The sequence below is a fragment of the Anastrepha obliqua genome, chromosome 2 (genome assembly GCF_027943255.1).
Source record: "Anastrepha obliqua isolate idAnaObli1 chromosome 2, idAnaObli1_1.0, whole genome shotgun sequence".
Lineage (NCBI taxonomy): Eukaryota > Metazoa > Arthropoda > Insecta > Diptera > Tephritidae > Anastrepha > Anastrepha obliqua.
The window spans coordinates 413,946-433,078 of NC_072893.1; the positions used below are offsets into that span (position 1 = coordinate 413,946).

The window sequence follows — 19,133 nt, forward strand, 5'->3', positions numbered from 1 at the left end:
TTGCGATCGAGAGAAGACAGCCTTCAGTATAAAAGATGGGTTGTGGCAGTTTTCTGTTATGTACCACAACCTTTAAGCGTCAGATGATTCCTGTTAAGAACAGACAATACAGCATTGAGATCGTAATTTCAAACATCGGGAAGGACAACTAGCACAGTGGACTGAAAGGCCGCTGAAATATTACGACTTCGAGATCGAGCATCGAGAGCGTAGGCATTGTTCCAAAGTCAAGTCAACTGAAGGGACAGTTGATATCAGATTAATGTAGTGGCAACCCGATAGGTAAAAGCCAATTGAATGATACTGATGATGAGTGGGGACCAAGTGCGATAGGTAAAAGTCAATTCAATGATACTGACTTGGAAAAAATCATGGAAGCGAGAGACGCCAGATAAATACCATCTAAAACTAAAATAGTGATAAAAAGTCCTGTGGATAAGGCAAATTGAGTGCAGGGGAATAACCTTAAAATTATTGATGGAGTTCAACATCGCGTATAAGAAAGCGAAGGCGGAAATCATTCCCGTAATCTGATTATAGTTCTTATATCTAGAGTTACATCCGTATTTGAGGAATTCCGCAACGGATCAAGTTGAGGTCATCTAGGTATGACTAAAATCTTGGAGAAGATTAAGCGATTCGACAGGTCTATTGAGAAATTTCACACACAGCATAATTAAAAATAAGACCGAAAAACTTGCGTATTATATTTATAAGAAATCATAGACAGTGAACAAATTGGACCAGCAAAAATTGAAAATTTTCTGAACACAGTAAAACGTAAAATTGTAAAATAAATAATATATTTATATTAGTTCATTAAGAGAACTTGTTAATAAATAAGTAAACCGTGCAGTAATGTAACCAATAGTTGTCTAAGTGAAAAGGTTGTAGATCACAATATCTTAATAAAACAGAAGTGGTTTTGTATTTTTTCTTTTCGTCACATTCAAGCAACTGCTTGTCAAACTCAGTACAAGGAAGGTACATGTTATATCATTCTTGTTACGATGGGCATATACCTATAGCAGATTGGCAGCACTGCTGCAATAACAATATGGCAGCATTGTTAAATTATAGAGGAAAGCTAAAGCTGGGATACATTGTAAAATTGCATTTTTCGTGATTGTGTGGAAAGGCCGATTTGAGGTTTTTTTACGTTATTGGTAAGATATTTTCATCTCGAAGTTTTCTTAAATACGGTGTCGGTTAATAACGGTGACTGGTATATTGTTTTATCATTAACTATATAGAGATGTGTACAAATATTTTGATTCAATTCGAAATTACACCAGTCCCTAACCTGCAAAGTTATATAAGTTCATTTAAGTCTTATAATAAATAAATTGGTTTTTGCAGATAAATATGTCTTTTGTAAAGAATGCTCGGTACTTAGCGACTCGCGGTACACGTATGATACAAAAGCGTGGATTTGCCGATGAAATGAAATTGACTTTTGCCGCTGCTAATCAAACTTTTTACGATCAAGCAGAAGTGCGACAAATTGATGTTCCTTCATTCAGTGGAAGCTTTGGCATCCTTGCGAAGCATGTACCAACTTTGGGTAAAATAGTATTAATTTTTGTTTTTAACTGAATACTAATAAATTTTCTCTGTTTTAGCTGTTTTAAAGCCCGGCGTGGTGCAAGTTATCGAAAACGATGGAAAAACCTCAAAATTTTTCGTGTCTAGTGGCTCAATTACAGTAAATGAAGATTCTTCTGTCCAAGTTTTGGCTGAAGAAGCACACAAAGTTGAGGATATTGACGTATCGGAAGCAAAACAGCTTTTGTCACAGTATCAATCGCAATTAAATTCCGCCGCTAGTGACGAAGTAAGAAACATATAATTCTCGTTTGCTGGGAGAGTATTTAAAAAATGTTTTGTGATATAAGTATGCAGATACCAGTAACTGTTAATAGAATATCATTAGAAATGTGGCCTTCTGCTCTTTAAAACTTGAAGGAATTTCTTTTTGTTTTATTACTACGTTCTTCCAGCAAACCCATAAGTGGTAATTTAAAAAAAAATTGTATCTGTTCAATAGTATGCAACATGATTACTAGTAGATCTGCTTCTTAATGATGTCTACTTTTTTCAGGCCAAGGCGGAGGCTGCCATTGCTGTTGAGTGTGCTGAAGCTCTTGTCCGGGCTGCAGAATAAATTCTCGCACTCACAATTAATTTCGAAATTATAAAATACTGTTATTTTATGAATAGTAAATGATTGCAATATAATGTTGGCAGAAAAAGATAGGCCCAACAGGCCCAGACAAATTAAACTGTTGAAATAAAATTAAAAAAAAAAAAAAGAAATGGAACAGATGAATGTTTTAATATCTGCTTGGATAATAAAAGGAGAATATTAAATTGTGTTTAACAATTATATTATTATGGAGCATCCTCGGTTATATGATATTTATGTGCTTACACCTACATATGTTCAAAATAAATGGATCACCCTTTTCATTTTTTTCATGCTTTTTTTATATGCATTCTACAACAAAAACCAAAACTTAAAGTGTTAAACTTTATACAAAATTTAGGAATTTTTTTTCATTCAGAATATTTGGTATGCAGTTCGACATTAGATTTGCAAAGTCTAAGTTTCAAGAGGCTCAAAAATTCATCAGTTTGTTCTACTTGTACATATATAAAAGAGCCGAACATTTATCTACAGTATTATCCACAAACGAAGTCTTCACATACTCGGACAGTCAAGCAGCAATAAAAGCGCTAGAATCTAAAACACACTCGACAAAAACAGTCACAGAATGTTTTAAACTTCTAAAGGACGTATCAAAATACTACAAAATACACCTTATTTGGGTGCCAGGCCACAGGAATATAGCAGGGAAGTGCAAGGCAGATGCTCGAACTGGTCCAACGCTCGACCTCCAAGCGGATAATGCGCTGATACCCATGCCTTTAGCCACTTGTAAGCTACTGATAGATAGGGAAACCATCAATACGGTAAATACAAGTTGGCAGAACCTCTCAATATGCGAACTAAGCAAACAGACATGGCCGAAATGGAACAGCGGTCGATCAAAAAGCTTGTTAGGATTTAACAGAGAAACTATAAGAAAAATGATAGGGGTATTAACTGGTGATTGTCTGATAGGCAGCCACGCTAGAAGGTTAGGACTCTCGTACTTCGATTTCTGTAGAAGCTGTCTAAATACAAAAGAAGAGGAAGCAGTCAGGCACCTTTTATGTGAGTGTGAAAGCTTAGCGACAGGGAGGCTCCGCACTTTTGACATGGCATTTTTAATTAATGTAGCGGACATAGCGCATCTAAAACTAACGAAGATTTGCTCGTTTTTTAAAGCTACCGGATGGTTTGAAAAGGAACCCACAGGGTAAGGATAAGTTCTAGTGGTATCACAATGGACCTATGAAAGGTCTAAGTGTGTCATTGCGACAGCCACCCCACCTACCTACCTTATCTACACTACATATATAAAAAACTTGACATAACTAACCAAAAACGCACTCAGAACGTTTTGATGTGAGCAATTTTACTCTTTTTTACAGTGGCTATAAAAATTCATCTGGGGAAAAAATTAATTAATTAAACCATGAAAATTATTGTACCATTATTTTTGACAATTTCCGACGAGAATGCATTGATGAACTAAAATCATTACACGCCTAGCAAACGACAACACTTCCACCATGAAGCTTCTATACTCCCGGTCAAGGAGCACATTAAAATGCTCAGCAAGTAATTTCTGGTTGGGTGTTAACGTAGGAATCCTCCCTGGAGATATTTGTTAGAGTCTGAGACACCTGCCTGTTTAAGTGAATGTAAAATTGTATTGATCATTATCGAGAATATTTTGCTTTTCAACCGTTTTCAACCACCATAATTAATTTTTCCATTATTAGTCCTAAAAATATAAATAGTAACCCACGTATGGCGGCCGCCGTAGCCGAATGGGTTGGTGCGTGACTACCCTTCAGAATTCACAGAGAGAACGTAGGTTCAAATCTCGGTGAAACACCAAAATCACGAAAACGTTTTTTCTAATAGCGGTCGCCCCTCGGCAGGCAATGGCAAACCTCCGAGTGTATTTCTTCCTCATAAAAAAAAAAAAAAATATTTGCCGTTCGGAGTCGTCTTGAAACTGTAGATCCCTCCATTTGTGGAAACACATCAAGACGCACACCACAAATAGGAGGAGGAGCTCGGCCAAACACCCAAAAAGGGCGTTCGCGCCAATTATATATATATATATATAACCCACGTAGAATGGGTTAAAAAAGGTCCCACTCCTATTATTTTGGTGTATGTATAGAGACTCACATAAGTATTTTGCATATGAAGACATTAAACAAATGTTTAAGTTTGGTATTTTTTCGAAATTATTTCACAAATAATTTAAATTAAAGGTTAATACTACATAAGTAATTCGTCTAAAATTCATTGCGGTTTCAACCATGTAGACACCTGCTTGAACCAGGGCCGCCCCCAAGCACGTCAGGAGGCATCTTAACGACATTCATTGGGAGAAATTTACCACCTTCTTAAGCACTGAATGCGGTAATCGGAGTACAACCACCATCCACAGCAGATGAAGAGCTTTAGGTACCCCGAGAGACCCGCGTAACGTTCTGGATGATGTAGCAGGTTAAACTAATACTTATCCGGAATCGACATCGACATACTAAACATATGTCCAGCATGTGAAGGCACCCCGCACGATTCTAACCACCTCTTCACATGCCTCATCAAACCCACTCATCTAAGACCCCTCTCCCTCTGGATCCAACCTGTCGAAACAGCAAGTTTCCTGCGCTTACCGTTAGATGAGTTAGACAAATACGACCGGTAATATAAACTGCACTAACAGGGCTTAGAAGGTTGCTACAACAACAACAACAAGATCCATCCCAATATATGTATAGCCGAAAAACCAGAAGCTGTCACTTTTGGAATTGGAATTTCAACATCTCGACCGTTTCCGCAATTAAATACCTGGGAATAATGATAGGCAAACGCCTCCCTCGAATACGCCAACAAAAAAGCATACACTACTGTGACAGCGCTGTCCAAGCTTGTGCTAAACGTACGATGACCAATGATGATGACAATATTTCCGTCAGCTCCTGGCTAGTGTCGCAAAACGCAACATGTATCATACTTCCGAGGACTACTACCGAGTTGTCCGCATTACGCGTATGTTGTACATTTAAAACGGTGACCGACGATACGGCCCTAGTAATATCTGATATGTGCCTGCATTCCTGCAATGGAAGTTGTCCAAATAGCGAGAACACAGAGGCATATAAGCTGGTCTGCTCGTGCGGCGTTGCGCGGAAACTGCATCAATGAGTGCTAAATAAGGTGAGATAATTGTACAAAAGGGTGTTGGGCGCACAAATGCATCCCCGATCTAAAGCTTTGGCTAATTAGGCCACATAGGGCAGTGGATTTTTATCTGACCCAGTTCTTGAGTAGACTGCTGCTTCAAAGCATAATTACATATGTTCAACCACGACGACAATCCCTATTATGATTATTGTGATGAAAACCTTATGGAATATACTCACCACACATTCTTCATATGCTCGGATTCCGTTCTGCAAAATAGAAACTCCATAGAGCCTTTGGAGAATCTCCTTCGCCGGAAATAAGCTGCGCTCAAAGGAAATGTTGAATGCGTTTAGTGGCCGAGACTATGAATAAGATGAGGTGGCTGGGAAGACTGCGACACAGAAGCCGTGGCTAATAGTTTTCCCTCTCTCACGATGTAATACTTGAAGGTAGTTCCGCGGCGAGATGTGATAGAAATAAACAGGCTTAGTCTGATTTCAGAAAGCCACTTGAGGATAGCGCGCTGCCACAACGCCTAGGAAACAAAAAAAGCAGAGCACTAACTTATGTCTCTACATGGATATGTCGTACAGAGCTAAGATTCTAAGCATTGCGAAAACAAAAACAAAATACAGACGCAATGGCCTGAATCGCTAGTTGCGACGGCGCTGAAGGCTCTGAAATATTATATAATATATTCCAACAAATATAGTACAAGTTCATTCATAAACGCCACCGCTATATGTATGTGCGGAAAGGAAAGTACGTTCATTCGTAAAATGAGACCACCACAACTTCTCACATGCGCCTAAGCCGCCCACATGTCAATTTTTGTGATCGAAGACAAAAATTCTAATATTATAATTGTAGGTAGAAATTACAGATGATCAATCAAAAATTCCCAACTTCGCAGTGTAGAATTGTGGCGAATTTAGTGAGTTTTTTGCTGTGGCAAAAATGTTCTCGATGAGAACCTAATGCTTGTGTAAGAAATTTAAGGAATAATGAATAAAATACAGAACTGTTTATTAACATTTATGGATAAAAACAACTTCTGACGAATTTCTCTCAGCGACTTGATTATGTTTATACTATAAGTTTGCTTTAAAATAAGAAGCACTGAATGATATCACTCCCACTTATGTGTACATGCATGCATCTCGATAACGACTTAATAAAGCCCAAACTTAGTATATGTATAGCTTGCGCCATCTGATTTATATCCGACATAAAAACTGCGCTCTCTTGTTATATAAAATAAAAGAAATAATAATTGTGGTGTGGCTCTTGATGTTGTTTTACAAATGGAGGGACCTACAGTTCTACGCCAACCCCGAACGGCAGATATTTTTTATGAGAAGCTTTTTCATGGCAGAAATACACTCGGAGGTTTGCCATTGCCTGTCGACCACTATGAGGAAAAACTTTTCCTATTGTTTGATGTTTCATGCCCAGAAATTGGAGCCTACGTACTCCGCACGGTAGTCACGCACCAACCAATTCGACTACGCCCACTTTTTATATGCTAAGACTAAATTTTTGTCCATGCTTCTGACGTTGCAAGCTATAATTCTCATGGTGTTGAGTTTGTTTGATTCCGAAGATTAACAGCCACACCAATTAAATTTTACTAAAATTTGCGATGGTATGTACAATTCGGTCCAGGACAAATTTAGCACTTCCTTACTTGTTTCATTATATTGAACAGCTTGAATTCCTGATATTTTTAGTAAGTTTTCATACTTTAAATACTCCCGAACTTTATAAGATAATATTCTACAACATATTTCTGTGATCGTGTGAGATATGTAGTCGAAATTAAAACGAAAATGAAAGTTTGAGCATACAGCCCACCTTTGCTTAATTTGTATGCTAGCCAGTAAGCAATCTTGACATAAATTTTGTTTATAAATTAAAGTAAGAATTATAAGAACTATAATAAAAAGAAAATTAAAAAATTGTGCGAGCGAGGTTTAGTATTTGGAAAACTGTTTAGCTATTACGATGTACGACGACAGGTTTGTGTGGCGCACTCTAATGCCCATACATATGTATCTATGTATGTAGCTAGTAACTTCTCACATCAGTTGCGGTTACTTTCTTATATGTATGTAACTCGATATTCATCATTGCTCCATCATTTAATATTTGTGTCAATAGTTTTATTACGTGCATGTCACGGTATGTACATGCGCATGTATATATACATTACGTACATATACGAACATATGTACTTAATAAAAATCTACCAACTGAAATATTAATTCCAAACTTAGGGTATTTTCGTTTCTACGAGGCAATGTTGAACTTCCAAGGTGTACAAATTGTTCAATGTTGCACTCAACCCTGTAAAATAGCGCGGTTTTTGACTACTCAGAAAAGAACACAAAACACTGCGGCTATGTATCTGACTTTTTCTGGCGCATGCATTCTTAATATCAACGTTTTAAGTAGTCAGCTGAAGCTCAGGACAACCAACTCCCCTGACAAAGCTTCTCATCAGAGAAAATTTGCTTCGTTTGCCTTTGGCCCTGTGGCATTTATAGAATCGAACACAAAGTAGAGGACAATAAAAAGGCAGAATTTTTTGGGAGTAACGAAATTGCTATTAATAAGTAACTGGCTTTTTGCTAAACAAGATTCGCTAGAATATGATATTCCAAGAAATCGTTTTTATTATCTGATTTGGGCTGTTTTCTTAAAGTACGAGTACACCTATGTACCTTAAAAAAAATACGCTTGAAAAAATTTTATCCGGGTTTGTTAGGACCCACTATATTATAGCAATGGTAGTATTTCAATTTAGCAAAACTTATGGTTTTTGATTTTTATGTTTCTAATAGAGTTCCAATAAGCCGCAACACCTTGCAGATTTCGTCCTTACTTGGATACAACGCGTTATATAATTGTGGTTTAGGGGTATATCACGGTACGACTGCATAAGCAGGCGTGATACTATCTATCCTATGGTATACATAATAATATCATAAAACAATACAAAGCGAACTATGCGTAAGGTCCAGAAGTAAAAAAATATTAAATGAAAATCAGTCTTTGCGGTTGTAGCAAAAAAATATTTTAGAAGTTTTATAACCTGCATAGCTGCGGATATCAGCAATTCCAATTTTTACGGTATGACCCTATGAATAAAAAGACAAAAACGTACTTACAAGTATTCATGATGAAACTGCATCTCATTACTTATACGAGTATTACATAAATGCCCATGATACTTTGAAATTTGAAAAGTTTTATAAGGGGGCACAGCATTGAGTTCAGTAAGAAATATGGTTACATAGAATATAGGAGCCCAAGTAAGAATTGAGTTCATGTTTTTTAGTGATATTGCTTGGCAAATTAAAAATAATACTTTACACCATAAAGCGTTATTCCTTCATTTAGAATTTTATAACTTTGATACTAACGCAGATATGTCAGACTTCTCAAAAGTTAAATTTTTCAACGGAAGTGATTGGGATTTTTTGTACTCTTTTGACAAAAATCGAAAAAAACTACAATCGATTAACAGTATTTGCTTAAGATGAGGACATAATTTAAAAGTCTACAAAACGTTTTCTGTAATTAGTATATGCCTTCTATGGAAACGAAACTTTAGTCTGAGCCCAACAGTTTTTGGTATTTTGTTAACTTTTAAAGTTATTTCGAATATTACCCTGGACCTATTGTGATTTACTTGCAAGTTTCTTTCACAGAATTTATGAAAAGTATGACTCTACGTCAGTTTGAGCCTTGTCCTTTCCTTCGTTCGAAACTATAGAAGTTTTACCAGGAAGTCAAACGTTTCTTTATTTAAAACAAACATTGAAGCCACAACTAAAAAAGTTTAACGGACGGCACCTAGTATTCTATAAAAACGAAATAAGCCCTTTTTAGATGTAATAGTACGCGCAAGTATGTATATTTAAGTATGCAATTACTTTTTGTTTTACTTTTAATGAAATAAATTAGCTTTACCAAATTGCATGTCGTTATTTGTCACGAAACCTGGCTACTTAGCTATCTATAAATAAAATACAATTTTTCTTTCTAAAAACATTGCGACACTTCAGCAAAACAATATTTCTAAGTGAAATCTGAACTCTACGCATAGAACTCAACAAAATGCTTTTACTTATACTTACTTTACTGTCGGTTGTTCTGATTATGATTTATCTCTTTCTGACAAGGAATTTCGCATACTGGCGTACTCGCGGTGTAAAAGGACCGACACCGCTCCCATTATTTGGCACATTTCCTGGCTTAATTATGAGGAACCAACATTTTGCCGACGATTTAAATGATACTTACAGGTAAGATTTAGTAATTTTTGCCATTCAAATTTATAATTATAAGATCAATTCACCTAGAAAGTATAAAGACAGTGAAAGTTATGTGGGTGTTTTCCTCATGTGTACTCCACACCTTATGATATTGGAGCCACAGCTGGTACATGATGTTTTCGTGACTTCCTTTAAGAATTTTCATTCTAATAACGTCGCAAAGTTGGTAATTCATTATATTAAAAAAATATCTAAAAGAACGATTTTTATTGTAAGTAAAATTTATTTAAGATTGATAAAAGAAAGGATCCATTGATAGCCAATAATCCTTTTATACTGAGCGGTAAGGAATGGCGTGATCAACGAGCGTTAGTTTCACCAGGTCTTACCATTGCCCGCGTTCGAAGCACTTACTCTACAATGCAATCGGTATCCAGGTCTTGGTGCGCATACTTGAAAAGTCAGATTGATGCGAAACAAGGATACAGTTTGAATGGGAAAGATGTAAGTTAAAATCATTAATTACAGGCAATCAACTGTGATGGAAGTACACATTTACTCCGACAGCCAGTGGCATTTAGAAGCTAAATAACTTTTTGCCGAAAAAGTAACTCTGTAATAACAAAATTCTCGAAAAACATTTTTTCAAACTCAAATTATATGAAAAATAAATACCGTATAACACCAACGAATAAGCATATTTGAGATTTGTTGTTACTGCCAACATCGGATTTAACGCCTAACATATGAAACAATAATTAAAAGGGATACGAGTACAGAGGCTTAATTTTCGCCTGTGTGCGCCATCTTGAGCTACATAACAAATCCTGGATGTCCTTGACTTGGAAAAGATACCAGACGAAAATGGTTGCGTGTATAATTTTTCGGCGATGGATTTCGAGATCAGGCCAGATCGGAAGAGGGCAAAGTTACTTAGTGATGCTCTATGTCTATAGAAATTTTGCATTGCTGGAATTAGGCCAGACGTAAAATTTCCGCTTGATTTTTCTACTCAACCAGAGTAAATCCCTTTTATTTAAACGAAATTTCATTTAGATCATATTCTGATTGTGGTGGGATTCGCTAGGAAAAGGAATTGATCTATCTTAAGGATCTACTAGTGAAACTGGATAAATTCCATTCCAACGTCAGTCAAAGAATTTCTGAGAAGCAGATAAAAAGTGGAAGACCCATTCAAAACAATCAATTGGACTTAGGATGATATGGCACAGGCAACATCCAAAATTCGTAAAAATAGATGTCGCTAAATAGTCAACGTCAGTCAAATAATTTCTGAGAAGCAGATAAAAAGTGAAAGACCCATTCAAAGCAATCAATTGGACTTAGGATGATATGGCACAGGCAACAATAGGCTAAATAGATGTCAATCACACGCGTTGTCAATATATATGTATGTGGCAAATCCACGCGAATGTTTAAGTTAAAAATATAAATACTTAGGTAGCATTCATAAAATAACATATAATTGTTGGCTGGTTAACATCGACCTTTTTTCAATTTTTAGCTACCTTTTGAGAAAGGGGATAAATTTATGCCCCTTTTTTTCTTGATTCCAATTTGCATCAATAGATTAAGTAGCATCCGAAATCAGTTGCCATACTTTTTACAACCTTTTATTATTGAATCATGGGAATCGTCAATTGCCCGCCAAAAATTCCTAAATCGTCCGTTTTGTTCGACTGTAAATAAAAGTAGGCAGCCGTGCTTTAAGGTATAAATTGAAAATTAGTACACATAAAATCTATTGTATTAATTTGAAAAACAGGATATCTAGCTATTATATGTAAACTTAAAATAAATTCGCATTTTTAATGATACTAACAACGTTTCTTACCAACCTAAAATGTTCATATTTTTAACGAAAATAATAATTTTACAGATTGCACTGCATTTTACCTCCGAAAATATGGCAAGTTGTGTTCTTGGTATTGAAGCCAACACCTTTACTAACCGATTTATACCAATTGCGAAAAATGTGCGAATGTTTTCCGAAAACAATACCATTTTTACTATTTACACATTGATCGCCGGACTGTTCCCAAGCATAGTAAATATCTTTAAAGTCAAATTTATTCCAAGAAAATGTGAGGACTTTTTCAAAATGTTAATTGAAGAGGCCTTGAGAATACGTTCAAGATGTAAAATAAATCGACACGACTTTATGGATCATCTATTATCGCTAAAGAAAAGTGGTATCCTTAACGACCAAGAACTGGCCTCGCATGCAATGACATTCCTCATAGATGGCTTGGATACATCAGCCACGGTTATTTCGCACTGCTTATTTCTAGTAATATGACTTAATTTTTATTCTACTGAAATATAAATGCATGTTATCAATTTTGTATCCAGTTAGGACGTCATCAAACAGCTCAAAAAAAATTGTTTGATGAAATCACTCAGAATTCTTTAAGTGGCGAATTAAGCTTCGATAAATTAACCGAACTCTCTTATTTGGATGCGTGTATAAACGGTATATTTATTCATTCTAGAACGCCTGAAAAAATATTATTATAAGTTCAATGTTTAAAATTTCTTTTTCTATGTAGAAAGTATTCGAATTCTGCCGCCTGGTTTGTGGTCAATCAAAACGTGTTCTGTACCATACACATTTACTAATAAAAATGGCGAGCGTATTTCGTTAGCTATTGGTGACTCCGTGATCATACCAATATATGCTCTTCACCACGATTCCAATTACTACAATAATCCAGAACAATTTAAACCTGAGCGTTTTCTTAACGATGAAGGAAATATATTGAAATCATTTCGCGATATTGGAGTGTTTTTAGGATTTGGCGATGGTCCGCGAATGTGCTTAGGTATGTCCGTTATTTGTTATCTCAAATTATTTTCATTTGTGCTTGTAGTTTTCATTTAATTTTTGTTTTTTGTTTTTTAATTTTTCCAAGGATATTATTTCGCAACTGTTCAAACAAAGGTAGCGATTGCTTCAATCGTATACAACTTTAAAATATCATTAAATACAAAAACTAAACCCTTTATTAAACTAGATCCGAAAGTGTTTCTAGCAAACCAGGATGGTGGTGTTTGGCTTGATCTTCAGTGCAGAAATTAGCTTTTATATGTTTTCAATCGTTTCTCTAAGACTTTCAAATTTCGGTTGGATTATTGGCAATCAGATTGCTTGCGTTTTTTGTCATTGCTTTGTTTTGCGTCTACAATAAACTGAATACCTAAATACTGTTAATTTCTACTTTCTCTTCTAATTATCAGTTAACATAGCAACAAAACTTAACACCAAAAACATCAGCTAAATCGGTTAAGAAATATAAGGGAAAATGGTGCCAAAATGCATAACGCCATTTATTTGTCGGTGTCCCAAAGCTGTGCACTTTATATTTATGGTTTAGAAGCAGAAATGGACAACAACCGAATTTGATTGCAGGAACCCTCAAAAGTTAAGAAAAGCCAATTTAAATTAATCTAATTGGTTATTCAAATACTTACCTTACGATTGCAGTAAGCTCGTTCGGTGAACCATTACAACAATTGTAATCCTGTGTTCTTTTTTTTGTTGGTATAAGAATTACTATTATATTTAAGTAGTCCCGCTATTACTAAACATCATTACAAACCCCCAATATTTACTTTTGTTACGATTACACAACAAACAATAACAAATAATATACTGATCAAATTAAATTTATATAGAATAATAAAGTATTTTTAATTCGTTTCTAGCTCTAGAAATTTTGAATAAAAGTGGAGGAAAAGTAAAATTTGTAGAAATGGTATGCTTACGAGCAACAAATGGCTAAAGAGTTTTCATCGGTATATTCAGCACTATGGTAGTATGACATGCAATACATATAAACCGCGTCAGGACATAATAGAATAATTGACGCCATCCGAGATCGATGAGTGGAGAATTTACAAAGCTTTATTTTTTACGATCGATAACTTTACATACCTCATTATAAAAAGTTGGGATTGACGGAACTTGCTTCTAATGACCCTACCTTACCATGGATGGATGAAGTGTCCAGAGGAGGCTTAGATAAGCACAGTTCCAGCATGAAAAAGCTTCTCATAAAAAACTATCGTCAGAAACGGTTTAAAACTGTAGGTCCTCCCATTTGTGGAACAACATCAAGACACGCGCTACAAATAGGAGGAGGATCTCGGCCAAATAACTAACAGAATGGTACGTGCCAATTGTTTATTTATTTTTAACAAAATAGTTTCAAATTGGCAAAACTTCGCAACTTCGAGATCGGTTTTAAGTTTGAAAATTAATTAACAAAATAAAGTCTTGGATTAAGGGGGTAGTATGGTATTTTTTTTTTTTCATTTTTTTTTTTTTTTTAATTATTCTATAACATCTTAAGATTATTGTGTGAAAGTTTGAAGTGCATTAGAGTAAAATTGACAAAGACACAAAAGATTAAGTATCTACCTCTCCAACCGGATTTCACGCTTCACAAATCTTTAAACGCGTTTTTCTCACACTTGCCTTTTTTACGGTCGGTGTCCACTGTAGATTCATATCTACTGCACCGATTCTTTTCAAATTTGGTTTTTTTGTTTCTTTACTTTATTCACGAGGTAATGACGTCGAGTTTTTTTTTTAATTTTGTCATATTTAAAAAAAAAAAGGTTTCAAGTTTTTTTTATGAAAAATCGGTGTTTTGACTTCAAAGCGCTTTAAAAAATTTAAAAGAAAAAAAAAAAAATTCGACGTTGTTACCTGCGAAACTTTATTAGCTGACGAAATCAATTTAGTTTTTTGATTTTAGTTGATCCAGTAATGAGTTCTGAGGGACACCGCAATAAAACTTTTTTATGACACGTCCGCGAAGATTCGCTGCCACCAACTCATTTCTTCATAAAAATCAATGAAAATTTCACACAATATTCTTTAAATATGACTTTATAATGAAGTAATTTTAAAATTTTGAATAAATCAACTGTGTCGACAAAAAAAATTTCGAAAAATATGCTTGTTTTACACCGAATTAACCATACTACCCCCTTAAGTGAAATAATTTCTTGTTTTAATATCAGACTTGGCAATTTCCGCTAATAACCTCTATTTGTACCATTACTTAAATTCAAATATTAATTAGAATTTATTTTTTAAGCCGTTCGTAGTTTGCTTTCACTTAAGTAAAAAAATTCATTTTTTCTACCAATTTTACCAAAAAGGATGTAATTTGTTACCCTTTATTCTCCTTCTTAAATACAACCTTTTGTAAGGGAGTGTCAAAAATCGAATGTCACTAGTAAGCAAACCTTTAATAACTGAACCATAAACAAAAGCTATATATGTTCCAAATCTCATAGTTTTTGATTACTTTTTATACTTCTATTTAATGGCTACCAAGTTTGGTTGAAACATATTAATTTTTGCGCGAGTATCGTTCGCACGGACGGTCAGACAAGACTTAATAACCCCTCTTTTCATTCTGATTATTTTGGTATATATGTATATTAATTTATGTATGTATCAATATACATATATTTATATATATGTATAAGTAGATACAGTAAGAGCTACACAACCTAATGTAACTCGGGAGGCCGCCGTAGTCGAATGGTTAGTGCATGACTACCATTCGGAAGTTCGAAGATTCGAAACTCCGGGCATGAAACTCCAAAATGATAGAAAAAGTTTTTTTTAATAGCGATTGTCCCTCGCCATGCAATGGCAAACCTCCAAATGTATTTCAGGCATGAAAAAGCTCCTCATAAAAACATCTGCTGTTCGGAGTCGGCTTAAAACTGTAGGTGCCTCCATTTGTGGAACAACATCAAGGCGCACACCACAAATAGCAGAAGGAGCTCGGCCAAACACACAAAGAGAGTGTAAGAACCATAAATACCTTCTACTCAAATATGAACGAGACGTTATCAATAAAACGGTCCGCGGATGACATATGACAAAACTAAATTTTTTGTTTTTTGGTAAGACTATTATAAGCTTACATGGCAAATTTCAGCGTGATATGTCACATAGTTTGTTTTCTGTGCTACTGTAAACAAGTCAAGCTCGAGTGTGTTCTTCGAATTTAACGATGGAAATTCAAGTTGAACAAAGAATTTGTTTGAAATTTTGTTATTCCAACAAAATTTCGGCTTCAGACGCCTTAAAAATGTTGCAGACAACCTATGGGGACTCTGCTCTATCGCGTGCACGTGTTTTCCAGTGGTACAAATCGTTCAAAGAGGGCCGTACATCAACCCAAAAAACCACGCCAAAGTCGCTCAAAAATTAAGGTTATGCTGACTGTTTTTTTCGATTACGAAGGTGTGGTGCACTCGGAGTTCCTTCCGCAAGGCCGATCGGTTAACGCTGAATATTATTTAGACGTTTTAAAGCGTTTGCGCGAGAACATTCGTCTTAAAAGGAAGGAATTGTGGGACAACAAGTCATGGTTCTTGCATCACGATAATGCACCAGCTCACACATCACGTCTTGTTCGCGATTATTTGAACAAAAATAATGTTAATATCGTTCCGCAAGCACCGTATTCGCCTGATATGTCTCCATGTGACTTTTTACTGTTTCCCAAGCTCAAGTTGCCGCTCCGTGGAAAACATTTTGAGACAATTGAAGTCATAAAAGAGAATTCGAAGAACACACTCGAGCTTGACTTGTTTACAGTAGCACAGAAAACAAACTATGTGACATATCACGCTGAAATTTGCCATGTAAGCTTATAACAGTCCTACCAACAACAAAACAAAAAATTTATTTTTGCCATATGTCATCCTCGGACCGTTTTATTGATAACGTCTCGTTCATATTTGAGCAGAAGTATATTGTATATTTATTACAGTATTACAGTGAGTAGATTAATTGTAATAACCCAGTTTCATGAGGTGTTACTGGCTGGGACACGTCGGCACAGACATGAAAGTCGAAGTTTGCTTAGGAAGTGTCATATGTTGAGGTGCGTCAAATACTATATAATCATAGAAAACTGCAAAATGATGACTTTAATGAATACCTTAGTAATGCTATGGAGTTAGATAAGCAATAAAGTTTGAGAACTTGAGTTTAATTGAATATTTCATAGATTTTATTTCTGGTTTGAAAAAGAAGAAGTCTTTATCAAGCCAAACAAACATTTAAGCTTAGCAGCAAAAACGGTGTATGACAAAATTCGACCGACTTATGCCGCTATTCAGGCACCAGTCACACTGGTCACTATTAGTGACTCTAGACAGCACCCCACATTGTGACATTCCCTAAACCTAGTGTATAGTAATTACACTAGTCTACAAGGAAAAGTATTCGAAATAATTTAAACTAATATCTGCTTCTCTGTCCATGCAAAATTCGGATTGATAACTAAAATTAATTTATTAGTTTGAGTTTTTACGATAATCGTATCTTTCGTGTTTAATGGAACTAGGCCGACAAAATTTAACCAACATTCAGACCCAGAAACCAGACTATATATTTCCTAACCTAAAAGTGCAAAAAATACAAAAAAAACATGAAAATTTCAAAATGCGATATCTCTGCGAAAAAAAAATGATATTTGAGCAAACAAAACGCCATTTGAAAAAAGAAGGATTGTATTTAAAGATGCCATCCTTTAATTTTGGTGAAAGAAAACATCTGCAAGGCTACATAACCTCAAATATGGGCAAAAATGGGGTTTTTTGCACTTTTAGGTTAGGATATCTCGAAAGCCAGAGCTGATAGAGCAATTCTGAGGCCAGATTTGGATTCAGCGCATCATAAACCTTCGGAAATATATAGTCTGGTTTCTGGGTCTGAATGTTGGTTAAATTTTGTCGGCCTGTGTTATTATACATTTCGTCCCCTTCCTGTGTTAACCTCGTAACTTCATTTTTTTCGAAATTGAGATTTTTAGTGAAAAACACTCCCTAGCCCTCCTGTTACATAAAACAAAACATACAATGTTCATAATGATTATATAATTTTATTCAGAGCGTTTCGGTTTTTCTCGTATCTACATGTTCGAATTCAAAAACCTCGTATCTACTACAGGGTGGGCCACCTATTTTTTTGAGAATGGTAACACAAATGACATGTCAAATGTGTTTATAATTTACTTAAAGGTTTGACATTTACAAAATAGGACGCTATACGCTTGAACAAAATTGGGAAATATTGAAAACCTATTTCCAAAGTGGTGAGTCTTCTTCTTCTTCTGCGGTTACAGTAAATGGCAAGCGTTACCGTGACATGCTCAACGAGTTTTTGTTTCCAAAAATTGAGGAGGATGACATGGACGAAATTCGGTTTCAACAGGACGGTGCAACTTGTCACACTGCCAAAGTTACACTCGAACTTTTCGCTACCGTTTTTGAATTCCGATATCAATTGGCCGCCTCGGAGCTGTGATTTAAGCCCGTTAAACTATTTTTTGTGGAGAGCCGTTAAGGACAAATGATATGCGAACCATCCAGAGACGATTGATGCTTTAAAACACGAAATCGAAGTTGCCATTCATGAAATTGGAGCCCAAACAATCGAAAATGTGCTTAAAAATTGGGTTGATCGAATGGCCTACTGTAAAGCCAGTCGTAGCAGTCATTTGAACGATATTATTTTTCATTCATAAATGACAATGTTCAATCTTCAAAATAAAAAAAAAAGTTTGAAAAAATATTGATTAGTTTTTTTTTGTTTATAGCCGATTCAAAAAGCAAATATAAGTATCGCATCAAAAAGTTATAGTTCTTCATAGAAGTTAAGTAACTCTAAACATTTTTATCGACTTACTGAAAATTATGATTTTGTAGATGCGAGGTTAACACAGAAAGAGGACGATTTCATCCATAAAATATATGTAAGTTATAAAAGGAAACAGGTAATCTTCTAAGAAGTATAGGAGTTAGTATTTTTTTCCTTTTTATCTTTATATTTACTTACTAATATTAAGTGCCAAACTTAATTCAAAAACATAAAATAATGAAAAACTAAAAAGTTGTACATTTATTGGTTTTGTATATTAATGCTAATTGGGTTTGACATACATACTTCCGGCTTTCAAATTTGATATTTACAAATATATACAATTGTTTCGATATTTTGAGTAAAATTAGTCCCATCCACCCGACGATGACCAACCTCCCCCACCTCCTGATGACCAGCCACCTCCTCCTCCATTTCCGCCTCCACTAAGTTTTATGATTTTTATAATTTTTGTAGATTGACCACCACCTCCTCCAGAAGACCAACCTCCCGCTCCGCTGGATGACCACCCACTGCCACCACCACCGCCACCACCGCCACCACCTCCTCCATTTCCTAAACTTATAATTTTAACTATTTTAATACCCCCTCCTCCACCTCCACCACCGCTTCCACCGGAAGTCCATCCGCCGCCTCCACCACCCGACGACCAATCACTACCGCCTGAGGACCAACCACCTCCGCCACCACCACCGCCGCCCTCTTCAGTGATCACTTTTAAAATCTGCACATCTCCGCCACCTCCTCCTCCAGAAGACCAGCTACCTCCACCTCCTCCGGAAGACCAGCCTCCGCCGCCTCCACCGCCTTCGGA

General features: G+C 35.7%; 2 protein-coding genes across 3 annotated transcripts; both read left to right on the forward strand.

The window, feature by feature from the left end:
• The first annotated feature begins 1,046 nt into the window (after window positions 1-1,046).
• Window positions 1,047-2,476, forward strand: LOC129239379 (ATP synthase subunit delta, mitochondrial). Its single transcript, XM_054874843.1, has 4 exons — window positions 1,047-1,166; window positions 1,360-1,564; window positions 1,623-1,834; window positions 2,102-2,476. Exons 2-4 carry the CDS (start codon window positions 1,366-1,368, stop codon window positions 2,162-2,164), a joined length of 474 nt encoding a protein of 157 aa, XP_054730818.1. The 5' UTR covers window positions 1,047-1,166; window positions 1,360-1,365; the 3' UTR covers window positions 2,165-2,476.
• A 6,914-nt stretch (window positions 2,477-9,390) lies between these two features.
• Window positions 9,391-13,244, forward strand: LOC129237709 (probable cytochrome P450 28c1). 2 transcript variants are annotated; one of them, XM_054872609.1, is made up of 8 exons: window positions 9,391-9,630; window positions 9,688-9,826; window positions 9,892-10,104; window positions 11,501-11,911; window positions 11,974-12,094; window positions 12,171-12,443; window positions 12,534-12,562; window positions 12,636-12,732. In XM_054872609.1, exons 1-8 carry the CDS (start codon window positions 9,443-9,445, stop codon window positions 12,651-12,653), a joined length of 1,392 nt encoding a protein of 463 aa, XP_054728584.1. In that variant the 5' UTR covers window positions 9,391-9,442; the 3' UTR covers window positions 12,654-12,732. The 2 variants fall into 2 exon arrangements, with proteins under 2 accessions (XP_054728584.1, XP_054728583.1); XM_054872608.1 differs by having other exon boundaries at window positions 12,534-13,244.
• Window positions 13,245-19,133: the final 5,889 nt, after the last annotated feature.

What these genes read in the sequence shown, in the direction of transcription:
- LOC129239379 (XM_054874843.1), top strand. Translation starts at nt 1,366, where the DNA reads ATGTCTTTTGTAAAGAATGCTCGGTACTTAGCGACTCGCGGTACACGT. An exon ending in GAAGCATGTACCAACTTTGG is followed by an intron (nt 1,565 to 1,622) that starts GTAAAATAGTAT and finishes TCTCTGTTTTAG; the next exon opens with CTGTTTTAAAGCCCGGCGTG. An exon ending in ATTCCGCCGCTAGTGACGAA is followed by an intron (nt 1,835 to 2,101) that starts GTAAGAAACATA and finishes TACTTTTTTCAG; the next exon opens with GCCAAGGCGGAGGCTGCCAT.
- LOC129237709 (XM_054872608.1), top strand. Translation starts at nt 9,443, where the DNA reads ATGCTTTTACTTATACTTACTTTACTGTCGGTTGTTCTGATTATGATT. An exon ending in CTAATAACGTCGCAAAGTTG is followed by an intron (nt 9,827 to 9,891) that starts GTAATTCATTAT and finishes AATTTATTTAAG; the next exon opens with ATTGATAAAAGAAAGGATCC. An exon ending in ACAGTTTGAATGGGAAAGAT is followed by an intron (nt 10,105 to 11,500) that starts GTAAGTTAAAAT and finishes ATAATTTTACAG; the next exon opens with ATTGCACTGCATTTTACCTC.